This window comes from Larus michahellis, chromosome 8 (assembly GCF_964199755.1).
Source record: "Larus michahellis chromosome 8, bLarMic1.1, whole genome shotgun sequence".
NCBI classification, from domain to species: domain Eukaryota; kingdom Metazoa; phylum Chordata; class Aves; order Charadriiformes; family Laridae; genus Larus; species Larus michahellis.
Genome location: NC_133903.1, coordinates 25,979,797 through 25,992,322, shown reverse-complemented (window position 1 = coordinate 25,992,322; position 12,526 = coordinate 25,979,797). Strand labels below are relative to the sequence as shown.

General features: G+C 59.9%; 1 protein-coding gene across 1 annotated transcript; it reads left to right on the top strand.

Moving 5' to 3' along the window:
* Nucleotides 1-10,160: 10,160 nt before the first annotated feature.
* PIGC (phosphatidylinositol glycan anchor biosynthesis class C) lies at nt 10,161-11,240 on the top strand. Its single transcript, XM_074597695.1, has one exon. The coding sequence runs from the start codon at nt 10,247-10,249 to the stop codon at nt 11,123-11,125; it is 879 nt and encodes a 292-aa protein (XP_074453796.1). The 5' UTR covers nt 10,161-10,246; the 3' UTR covers nt 11,126-11,240.
* Nucleotides 11,241-12,526: the final 1,286 nt, after the last annotated feature.

The window sequence follows — 12,526 nt, the reverse complement described above, 5'->3', positions numbered from 1 at the left end:
GAGTTATGGTACCTTCCCTTTTGAGTGAGAGCGGTGTGTCTGCACAGGGAGATGCCAGGCAAAGTGTACACCTGCACACCCGGCATCCTGCCTCCAACCAGAGGAGTCACCCGTGGCCACCTCACCCAGCAGGCAGCGAGCACTTTCCTATCCCACCAACACAGCCTCAGCTGCAAACTCTGTGCCTTGGGGATGGCCCGGACCAGAGCAATAGAGAAATCCATCCATGAAGCATTAGAATTTTTAAACAACTGCTTAGCTGTCTGCTAGAAGAGCCAGCAAATATATATTAACCCATCGCTAAGTATTTCCAGCCAGAGCACTTGCCTTGGCGCTGGCAGGCGGTGCTTTGCTCAGAGCCATGCCACAGCGTACGGCTGGGACCGTCTCCGTTGTCAGCCTCCCTCGTGCTCCCAGGACAGTAATTCTTCCAGCCACCTTGCCAAGAGTTTTTCCCTAAGAGGAGGGGAAAAGGCTGCTAAGCCGCACTCGCTCAGCCCATACGGCTGCTCTCGACTGGCACAGCTCCCGCACGCCACAGTCCCGTTACCAGCTGGGGATTAATCACATACAGCTTAGACCAAACACAGCTGAAGAGCTGTCACGGAGGACACATCGTTTCAGGGGAACCATTACAGTGACTGGTCAGGATCCCAGAGAAAAAGCCCCTTCGAGTCAGTCAGCAGCAGGTATGAGCGTCCACCGAAAGTGCCTGGTGCCATCAGCCAGACAGAGGTTTCGATTCATCACCTCTGACATACCCGCATACCAACGCTTGCTAAGCTTGTTTCTCAACCACTGATAAGATGAGCAGTATAATGGTTAAAAAAAAAAAAATTTAGAGATTACCCAATCTCCCAACACAAGCCCATAATTAACCCAAAGCCCATTGTACTGTAGGGTTACCGGGGAGCAAATACTTACATGGGAGTCTCAAAAAGCACTGCATGTTTTCAGCAGGGGTTTGGCTTGCTCTTGGCTGAATTTCTCTTGGCCAAACCCCAGGATGCGGCGAGCTGGTACAGTCCCCACGAAGGGTTAGCCCTGCTGTGGGGCTGAATTCCAGCCACCTCCTCACCCGATGCTACATGTACCTGCGTCCCCCGGGCAGGGAGGACTCTCTGTGCCTGCAGTGTTGATGTGCAGGCACAGAAGTCTCTGAGCACGCAAAGCCCAACTGGTTGCGTTGGCAGCGATAGGAGCATCGAGCTGCCGACCAGGAATAAAAGCCGGGTTGTGGTGCTCAGCCCCCCAGGTAGGGAGAGCTGGAGGTGGCCACTAAAGGGGCACCTTGGTGCGGTGTTTCTGAGCGGGAGGAAAGAAAACGTGCTGCTGTTTTGCCTTCAAACCCTGCACAGCAATGGGGCAATGCTTGTCCATTGTGCTCCAACACTCAAACGCACCCAGCGTGTTGTACAGGCTGTAGAGTATCTCCCAGAGATTTGGGCCACGGGGGAATGTTTGACTTCTGGAGGGACACCGGATCCTGGGTTACACCCTGGGCCTTCATCTTTCAGCACTTTCCAGCGTTTGGTCGCTGCACATGCTGAGCCTTTTCTCCCATTCATCCCTATCTGCTCTTTACAAAGGCTGCTTGTTTTCCCAAGTGGGTTTTTTTTTTTTCACATGTGATTTAATTCACACAAACTCCTTTCCTCTTCTGGCTATTGATCTTGGCTCCTTACTGCTAAAATAAAGTAAATCTTTCGTAAGCGTGTTCTGACAACGCAACTTTTGTTCCTTCCAGACACAATTTCCTGTTTAATTTCCGGACCGTTTCTTATTTAGTAAAGGAAAAGCTGTAAATTGCAAGATTGCTTCAGAGAGTTTCCTCTGACTTTAGATGAACCGTTAACCACTCGCAGGAGAGAATCCAGCAAACTAGTGTAAAACTTCTTTTTTAAAAATCCTGCATTTCTTTTATGTCTTTTGTAGCTCACACTGGGAGGGAAGACGGGGTGCAAAAAAAAAAAAAAAAAAAGAGGTTGGAATTGTTTTCTTGCAAAACCAAACAGGAGCAGCTCTGCCTGCAGCTGAGCTGGTAATTGCTCTTTCGTCACTCAATAAACTCTCTCCACGAGATGGGATTTTTGGGGAGGGTTGCAGCAAGGTTTCACCCCTGGGACGAGGCAGCAGGAACCATCGGTGGAGTTTGCACTGGAGATGCTGCTTGTCTCACACCTCTGCCGGGCTGGGGCTGCCACGCTGTCCCACAGGGAGGGGTCTGCAGTCCCAAATGTGGGTTCCAGGCATCCCCCTGCACGGACGCCAATTCCCGCTCCCACACCCCTCCTTTAAAACCCAGGAGACGCCACGCAGGGCTGCCACCATGGTCACGGCGACTGGCCGATCAGACTGCAGGTACTTGCAGGCCGGGTCACGGAAACACTTACTCTGCGTAGAGACTCGTTAGGTTTACATAATGTGGGACGGTGCGGTGGTGTGGGACGGCGCCGAGGAGCAGTGGGCAGCTCTCCTCTTGGCAGGCAGGGACGATGGCACGCAGTGACACTTGGCAGGGGCTGCGTGACCTGGTGTAGGAGAGCGACTGCTCTGATCTCCAGCCAGCCGGCCCCAATCCCGCCTGAAAGAGCCTTGAAATCTGGCACGGGGAATGGTAGCACAGTCCCGCAGCTCCCGAAAGCACTGATGGAGCCATGGCCGGGGACCACCTGTGGCAGGCTCAGACCCCTCGCGTGGCTCTTGGCAGGGGCAAAGCTGGGCACGGAGAGAGATTTCCCCCACCTGGCTCTGAGCCCCTTCTTTAGTGTCTCAAAACCTGAAAATCAAAACTTTAAGATGAAGAAAATTAATTGAAATGGGAATTCCGCTTTTCAAAACCTTTGTATTTGGTTTGCTCATTTCAGGTGGCTTCGAGCGGGGCTGCCCAGACAGGCTGCAGTGGGAAGCCGCAGCATCTCCCGGCGCCGTTTTTGGGACCACAGAACCCCTGCACGATGGAAAATACCGTTTCCTACAGCCAGTGATTGGGAGCGGATGGAAAATGGCTTTAAGGAGAAAGGACCCACCAGCTTTCCCTAGCCCAGCTGGCAGGCATTCAAGGTATGACCTTCAGCAGCATCTCGGCTCAATGCCGTGCCCCCAGTGCAGAGGCTGCTGCCCGCTGCCAGCTGGAGAAGACAGCGCCAAGCACGATGTGAGGGTGGCAGACGAGGAGCTGCTCTTGCCATCCAGGGGAAGTTGATGGAGTGGGGAAAGTCCAAACGGCCGCCAACAGCTGAGAAACAGAGAAATCAAAATTAACGCTTGGTCGCATGATGGAAATGTGGTTTGGGACCAGCAGCTGCCCCACAGGGTGAACTGCTGTGGTGGGCACCTGCTGGTCCCCCCGATGCTTCCTGGCAGCCGCCAGCTGAGCCCCCCCGGGAAGTAAGAAAGCAGATCTCGCTACAGAAACCGAGAAACAGCAAAACTTCGTGACTGAGGTGTAAACCTTTTTTTGGTCTCTATTTCAGGGAGGACGGCGTGGGCTGAAGCTGCCCATAAGCACTGAGGGGCCGGGAAAGCACCCGGTGCAACGTGGCGCTTGGTTTCCTCCGTGGCCCCATGCAAATTGAGGCCAAAGTGGGCAACGTCACAGGCGCGTGATCCAGCAAGACAGCACATCCGCGGCTTGCTCAACAAAAAACCAAAACCCAGAGCCCCCCCTGGGGCTGGGAGGGCAGTTGGGGCCCCGGAGCAGCGGTGCTGGGAGCATGCCGGGAGGACGGCACAGCCTCTGCAGGAGCAGCAGATGCAAGCAGTGGGGGTGAGAGACGAGAAGGGCCAGCTGGGCACAGACAGGGAACGCAACGGGCTCAGCTGCCTCCCTTCCCATTTTGCCAGATGCTAAAATAACCCAAATTCCCACCTGGCTCCTTCCTTCCCTGGCACATATTTAAAAATAGGGAGGTGGGTGAGGGGGTGACCGGTGGCGGGGAGCGGCACTCGTCAGGGACCCACGGGCTTGCATGGGAACGTGCACGTCCTGCAGGGCCTGGCCCAAGCGATTCTCCTCCCCGTGTTTTGGGGTAGGATGAGCTCGTGTTGCAGGGAAAAGCCCTGCGTGGGCTGGGGTTTCCCAGCAGCGTAAAACACACCTCGACTCGACATTGCACCACTCTTCCCAAGAACGTGGGCTCCTGCTTGGAGGCTCCAGGCAGGTGTTCGTGGGAAGAGAGCAGGAAGGGCTCCTGGGGAGAATATCTCCTCCGAAACTGCTGTGTTTCCAGGCTGAGGCCATGCTGTGTTTGAACAAATGCCTCTTTACTAGTCAAATGAGAAGGCGAGCACAGAGAAAGATCCTTTTGCAGCACACCAAACTAAAGCAGTGAATTACAACCTCTTTTGACCTGTCCATACCAAATTTTTCCCCAGCTACACTTCCTATAAAATCCAGCCCGTTTGCATGCACTGTTTCATCCAGCATCCTCCTCCCCTTCTATTTCTGGCTTTGATTGCACTTACACAGCCAAAGAACAAAAATATCCCCTGTGCAGACGGTAAAAACCTCATTAGGAAACTCTGGGTCCCTTTGCGCCTCTCGCTCTGGGTTTTTCAGTGTTTTGCGACCTGCAGCTCTTGATGCCTTTTCACTGACTGCAGCAGAGCTGGGTCAGCATTTCCCATCCCATCTCATCCCCACGCTTCAAACTCGGGGCTAAACAAAGGGGAACGGAGTCAGAAACCGCTCAGCAAAGCTTTGTTCCAGAGCCCCAGCCCTGCTCTGCTGGGTCTCGGGGCCACCCGTGTGAACCATAAGACCCTCCTTACACCCGAATTTTGGACATTTTTCACCTTCCATGATGACCCACACTCAGGTCCCACAGGCAGGTTTTAGTTTTTTACCCCCAAGGTCTGGTTTCCTCCCTGTACCTGTGCATTAGGGATGTGCCACGTACGGCTGAGGGTGGACCTGAGCTTACCTGGGCAGCTGAAGTTTGGACTCCTCCCACCTCGGAGTACCCTGCAGCTGGCAGAGCACACCGCTGACGTCACTTTTGGCTACAGTTTCCTAGGGATGATTTTTTTTTTTTTTAAAGCAGACTGAAAACCAAAAACCGTCTTCACTAGGTGACAGCTTGACCTTCATGGGGTTCCCCTACAAAACAGGACCCTACTGACCCACTGCCCTGGAGCTGGCAGGGACCCCAGCTGGGCTGGCTTGTCCCGCTCCCTGGAGGCCAGCGCGGGCGGTGGGGAGGGCGTTCGGACATGGGAATTCACCAATCCGTGACCACCAGGGAATGCCAGGACCGAGGGAGCTCAGTTTCACAGCTGCCCCAGAGGCTGTGTCTTCCAGAGGTCACATCCCTGCAAGCATGTGCCTTTCCACATCATGTCTTTCCTGCCACAGCTTCTCCACCCAGCTCCACAGCAGCTTTCCCATCCCATCCCTCTCCCCCTGCAACAGGCTCAGCAAATCCCAAACCTCTCCCTGGCAGGTGGTGGTTCAGCCTGGGCTCCTCAGACCCAATCTCAATTTCCTGCACCGCTCTTCCCAGCCCGGAGCAGCATCACCAGGTTTCTCCAGTAGCCTTGGTACCTCCTCATCTCAGCTCCTTGCCTGGGGGAGTAACGAGCTTCCCCCTTTCCTAGCTGCTCTGCCTCCCTTCCCACCACCCTTGTTCTCCCCTGCAAGACCTCATGTCTTGCACAGCCTGTCCCCCGTGCCCCTAGGATGCTGCCATGAGGGAAAATGGCAACTCACCAGCATTTAAGTCTTCTCTGTCCTAGGCAGGGGCTGTTCACCTGGGAGTGCCTCCATGGGGTCTCCAGAAAGATCCTGGCTTGCGCCCTGGAGCAGGCTCCACTACATAAGGCAGGTTGTGCTCTGGAAATGAGCTGCCTGGGACAGGGAGTGCTGACACCGAAACCGGTGATGTCCCCGCCAGGAGCTCCTGGTGCTCCCAACACTGCCCAGCCTCGGGATGGAGACCCGTGGGGATCGTGGCACGCTCCCTGCCCTGGCTGCACCACCGGCACAGTGGCCGGGGCCAGTGAGGCCTCCGCTGAGCCTGTATGGAACAGCATCCCTTACCTGAGCTTGCAGAGAGGCTTCCTGGGTGGTGGGAGATGCTGCAGAGAGCAGGAGGGCTCGGGAGGGTCTGGGCAGCTTCAGCTGGGTCCGGCCAGCAAAGCCGTGGGCAAGAGCTGCACCTGAGGGGGCCCAGGAGCATCCCTTGGTGGCACGGGCTGCCCTCGGCAGCGGTGTCGCTGTGCGGGGGATGCCATTGCTGGCTCACACGCTGCCACGTGGCCCAGGTCCCCCTAGGACCAGGATGCAGATCTGGATCTAGGAAATCTGACCCGCACACTGGGAAGGGACATGCTTGGGAGAGATGGAGCAGCACCAGACTGCCCCGTGCCCAGGCACACGGCCACAGGTGACCCCAGGGCAACCAGCCCTGCGTGCCCCAGCACCCCGCCGTGGAGCTCAGGGCTGGCGTCGTCCCACTCCGTGTTGGGGCCTGAATGCAAAAAAATCCTTAAATAGGTGACAGCAGGAGAGCAGGCGCAGCCTGTGTCGTGGAGCCATTTAAGGCAGGAGACAGTCTCTGGGCATGGAAAAATGCAGCAGCTGGAGCTGCGCCAACCTCCCCCCTGAAAAACATTCCTGCGGAGGGAGGGTTCGGCTCCAGGGTCAAAGGGGGAGGCTGGGGGATCGCTCGGCAGAGAAACGAAGCCCCAGCGTCCATGGCTGCCCCGTCCGTCCCACCGCCCCAAGGCCCATGGCGGGACCCAGCTTTGCCGCAGCAACCCGGGGACACGCAGCACAACCCTCGCAGGCACCGCTCGCTGCAGAGGGACGGCAAGAAGGACAGAGCCCGCACCGCCAGGCAGCCTGCAGAGCTGCCGGCACCATGACGGACATGGGGGCAGCCCTGTCCCCTGCGGGGTGACGAGGTTGGGATGCAGGGCAAGAGCCCCCGCCGAGGCACACGGAGAGGTGCAGGAGCTGCCATCATCCATGCAACCTCAGGCAAGCTCAAAGACTACACAGGGTGTGCTGTTTAGTTATTTTGAAGCCAACTTCTCTGCGGCACAAGTGATGGTCCCACCCTGAGGAGAAGCAGATGCACCTGGAGGCAGCCCCGCACCGGCGGGGGGCACGGGGGGGCAGTGCCCTCCATACTTTGATATTCAAACATCTCCAGAGGAGGCCTAGATCAGTCACAGCTATTTCAGTCCCAGCCCGTCACCTTTTCCAGCCTTCCTTCCAAACAGCTTTAGCAGGGTATTCAAACATTCGGAGCCTGGCAGACGCTAAACAAATCCGCAGTGGGGGTCCCTTTGCGAAGGGCAGGGGGCAGCCAAGCCAGCAGGTCCTCAACATATACAGAGTTTGTGGTGCCATGGCGTCTCCAGCTCCTCGTTCTTGCATTTCAGCAGAGGGTCTCAAAGCACTCGCCATCTTACAGCCTCTCCAGAGGCCAGTGGCACTTGGGGACACCTAATTGTGGGGTGAGGGAGGTCTTGTTGCATGGAATCCAGGGTGGGAATTAAGATGCTCACAAAGGGCTTTTGCATCCTTGACCTTAGCTACTACTCATCCCACCAAGCAAGCCCCGCTGGCCACGTAGCCCCAGGAGGGCTGAGGGGTGACTCCATGGCACACGTTCCCCTCTGACCGGCAGGTACGGATGGTGACGTGGCCGGTCTAGCGCTGTTGTGCAGGCGGGTGAGTCATTCCCCTGCAGGCAAAGTCTGGGCCACCCGGGGAATGGCTGAGCTGCCCTTTGGACTGCGGGTGGTACTTCACACCGTGGCAGGGCACACACTGTCCCCTCCCGTGGGGACACAGAGCCAACACAGCCGTGGCAGCTGCTTCATGCTGGGAGCCCATTGGGGTCCCCAAGGCACTAAGTGGGCACCAGGCCCTCTGGGTCTCGGTGCTGCCAAGGGTGCGGAGCCAGCGCCGGAGTGATCCCCTTGTCCAGGGGCTGGGCTCCCCATGGGGGGGCTACAGCTGCTGTGCTGGCATCTCCCAGAGGGGCTGGGCTTTGCCACCACCATGGCTGGCATTGCCCGGCCTGGCTCTACGACGCTGCAAGTCACCAACCAGCAGCAGTCTCCCACCTCTCCCTGCCTCCGAGGGGAACTTTGGTGGCCCACAGCAGAGGAGATTTCAAGGGACACGAGAAGCATCCCTCGCCCCTGGGGTTTCCAGATGGACCGGACCACATGGAAGCAGCATCGTGGCCCAGCCCCAGGCCAGCCCACTGTTCCTGGTCCCCAGAGCATCACCGTTACGTTACGCACAAGAGTCCGGGGCCAAGTCAAACCAAACCTGCCGTAACCCACCCGCGGGAGCGCAGCATTGCCCTGCCGGTGCCCATGGGAGGTGGCGTCCTTCCACCGTGGTGGCCATAGCGGTTCTCAGGGGAGCAGGAGGGGCACGCTGCCCTCCAAGCTCCTCTCTTACGCACCCCAGCTTTACTCTGCGACTTTGGGAGAACAACATTTTGTTCAAAATCTCGAGTTCCCAGGCCCTGGGCTTCAAGGCAATGCCAGCAACGGCGGGAGCTGGCAGCACTCCCTGACCCTGTGGGCACCAGCTCGTGCACGTGGAGGCACGAGCATGGAGGCACACACGTGGCCCCGTACAGAGCGCAGGGATGGGGGCTTTTCAGTAGGGCAGCTGAAACTGAGTCCAGCTCCATCCTGACTTGGAGGCTGCTGGCTTTGTCCCTTGGCATGGGGTGTCTGCTGGGGGTGAGCAGCTGCCCCTGCACTGCAGAGCAAGCGGAATGGCTGAGCCGCTCTGTGGTGACATCTAAAAAGTGTCACCTCCTCAGCCCGCAGGCACACCGGCAGCGTGGGGGTTACCTGCCACTCTGCACGTATCTGGACGAGGTGGCGTCCTGCTCAGAGAGTCGGAGAGTCCCCCGCGGCAGGCGCTGGCTGGCTCTTGCCTGTGCAAAGGCAAACATGCGAGGGCTGGGGGCGGGGGGGGCACAGAAACAACCAACGGCTCTTTCACCTGCTCCCACCGTGACAGGACGGCCATGAACGCCCCTTCCCGAAGCACAAACAGGGCAGTGTTTGGGGCTGCTCTACCCCAGGCTGAGGCCTCTCGGGTGAGGCCAAAGTAAGCAGCTCCTCCACAGCAAGCGCCTCTGCGGGGCCGGGAAGGCTCTGACCTGAGCACAAACACACGCGCGCTCGGGGAAAACTCCCCTCGACTCTGCAAAACCTCCCCTCGTCCCTTTATGCTCCCCCGTCCCCTCGCCCCAGGCCGGCTCGGTCCCTTTGGGCAGCGCAGGAGATGGGTGTCTGCACTTCTCGGACCCTGCTCGGCCACGACTTCTCCCTTTCCTCCTCCTGCTCTGCTCCTTGCGGGTGCCAGCAGGCTCGGGGAGCGGGGCAGGCTCGGGGAGCGGGGCAGGACCGAGCTGTGAGCAGGTGGGAGCCGCAGGGGAGAGGCGACCCGTGCTTACAGCATCCCACCCACATTTCCCGACCTGGCTGCCGGAGCCTGGTTTGGCCAGAAAAGCAGGTGCCTCGGTGGGCCGGGACGGGGAGCAAGGCTTGTGACATGGGCTGGGGTCACTCGGCCGGACACACACGGGGTCGTCCAAGCACTGAGAGGGACAGACCAGATCCCACCGTCCGGCTGCGCCCTTCTTGATGGCCACTTAGGGATGGCATATTGGGGCTGCAGGAGGGTCCCCCGGGAGAGCTCTTCACCGCAGCGTGCTGGGACCACGGCAGGGCCGGCCCAGCCCACAGCAGGAGCGTCCCTCCTTCCCGTGGTACCTCCTGCGTTTTGGGGGGGACAAGGAGAGCGAGACACCCCCAGCAGCACCTCCACGCAGACGCCAGCGTGTCGCCATAAGGGCTGTGACACTCGGGATGGCCAGATGCTGGCACGGAGCTGGGGGCTGGGGTCCCAAACAGGGGGACAGGGCAGAGGGGAGGGTCGCCCCGGAGGAGGGGGAGCCCCCTCGTGCCTGACGGTGCCTCATCCCGGTGGAAGGACCCGGAGGATCCTCCCGGCCCGGGCAGCCCCGTCCCCAGCCCGACTCGCAGCTGCTGCCGGCCACCCCCTGGCGGCGCAAACCTCCCTCCTCCAACCCCCCGCGCCGCTTGTTCCGGCACCAGCAGCACCGTTTCCCGGCGGCTCCCGCCGGCAGGTGGCAGCCCCGAGCGCCCCGGCGTCCCTTGCGCCGACACCGGGGCCCGGCCGAGGCGGCGGCGGCCGACCCCCCCCCGACCCCGCTCCTCCTCCCCGCACCCCGGGGAGATGGAGCCGGTGCCCGGTCGGCGGTGGCAGAAGGTGCTGTACGAGCGGCAGCCCTTCCCCGATAACTACGTGGACCAGCGGTTCCTGGAGGAGCTGCGGAAGAACGTGCACGCCCGGCGGTACCGGTACCGGGCCGTCGTCTTCCAGTCGGGAGCGGTGGTGCAGCAGCTCTGCAGCGTCTGCGTCTTCGTCGTCACCTGGTGGTACATGGACGCCGGGATGCTGAGCCCGCAGGGGCTTTTCGGGGCGGCCCTGGTCTCCTCCCTGCTGGGCTACATCCTCTTCGACGCCGTGGACGGCGGGGCTGGGCGGCGGGAGAGCGGGCGGACGCGGTGGGCAGACCTGAAGAGCACGCTGGTGTTTGCTGCCTTCACCTACGGCTTCTCGCCCGTGCTGAAGACGCTGACGGAGTCCATCAGCACGGACACCATCTACGCCATGTCGGCCCTCATGCTCCTCGGTCACCTCATCTTCTTCGACTACGGCGCCAACGCCGCCATCGTCTCCAGCACCCTGTCCCTCAACATGGCCATCTTCGCCTCGGTGTGCCTGGCCTCCCGCCTGCCTCGCTCCCTCCACGCCTTCGTCATGGTCACCTTCGCCATGCAGATCTTCGCCCTCTGGCCCATGCTGCAGAAGAAGCTGAAGGCCCAGACACCCCGATGCTATGTGGGGGTGACGGTGCTCTTCGCGCTGGCGGCGCTGGCGGGGATGGCCACCGTCTCCAGCGTGGGTGCTGTGCTCTTCGCCTCGCTGCTGCTCGCCATCTCCTGCCTCTGCCCTTACTGCCTCATCCGCCTCCAGCTGCTCAAGGACAACATCCACGGGCCCTGGGACGAGGCTGAAATCAAGGAGGACCTCTCCAGGTTCCTCATGTAGGCCTGGCCCAAGGGGAGAGGGGACCTTCTGCTGTGAGCAGTGTCCTGGCTGGGGAACAGCCCTGGGGGGAGGACACTGGCCCAATAAAGCCTCTTGCACAGCAACGAGGACCACATTTGCGTTACCCTCAGCGTCTGTTTCCAGACCTGACCTGCTTGGTTTTGGGGGAGGAAGGAGCTGAACCCCACAGAGCAGCTTCGGATGCAGGCGAGTGCGTGCTCTGGCCACGCAGACCCATACCTGCGTTTTGGGGGGTGCAGAGGGGGTCTGCATCCCCTGAGCAGAAACACCACACGGAAACGCACATCTGGCTCAGACGTGCCCCACAGCACGCCCACGGGGCTCCTTCAGCCCCAGGGACCTCAGTGCGTGTGGTGGGACTGACAGCAGCTCCCCGTGAGGGCTGGAAGGGCCGGGGGCTGGGGGCAGGGCGGCAGCGCAGGGGGCGGTGGGTGCTGCTGGAGCCGCAGGACCAAGCACAAAGGCGCCTGGGACGGGCACGGTGCTGAGCCCAGCTTACCTGCACCCCACCAGTTGCTGATGCCAGAATAGCCTCACAATGCTGCCGGGCACCACGTTACCCTAAATCCTTTAGGAGAGGGGGTGGTGAGGAGGCAAGATGCCTTCCTCCCCTCTCTAACCCCCTTCCACAGGTGGACCTGGCCTCGCCACAGGGCCAGACCCCGAGCCGGATGGATGGAGGCCAGCACAGACCCTCACAGGTGCTCCCACCAGCTGGGGAGACATGAGGCTGCTGCGACAGCAGTGTCGGGGCACAGCGAGGTCCTGTCCGGCACCGTCTGTCCGGCAGCGCACACACGGCACTCCCGGCAAACCAGGCAAACGAGCCATCCCTGTGCGGGTCCTGTGCCAGCCGGGCTTCCTCGGCGCTTCCCCTTTCCCTGCTCCCATCGGGGACCATCCCTGCTCCCGTCGCCCCGGGGAGCGGAGCCGGCACGGCAGGAGGGAAGGGATGCACAGGCCTGCCCCAGCCCTGCCTCGCAGGGATGCATTTGGCATTGCCCAGGTTTTCGTGAAACTTCTTTTGGAAACCCAGCGCTGCAGAAGTGCAACTTTCTGCTTGACTGACCCCATCCCGCTGATGGGGTCTCCCCTCAGCAAGCAGGCGCTTGCCACGGGCTCCTTGGGCTTTCTCGGAAATGAGCAGCCCCCGGCGGAGTCCCCGACACCTCCAGCGCTTTGTTACAGCTCTTGCCAAGTGTACAACGTTGCTGGTGTTGTCGTGGTGACGACTACATCTCATTTCGGTTTTAATTAAAGAAAGTCTTTGGAGGTTTAGAGTACGTGCTCCAGCCTTGCAGGGAGCGCAGAGCCAGATGCTCACCGTGAGGATGACCTTTTTTAGTTCTTCAGAAAGACGACTTGTTTTTTCACGAGGAG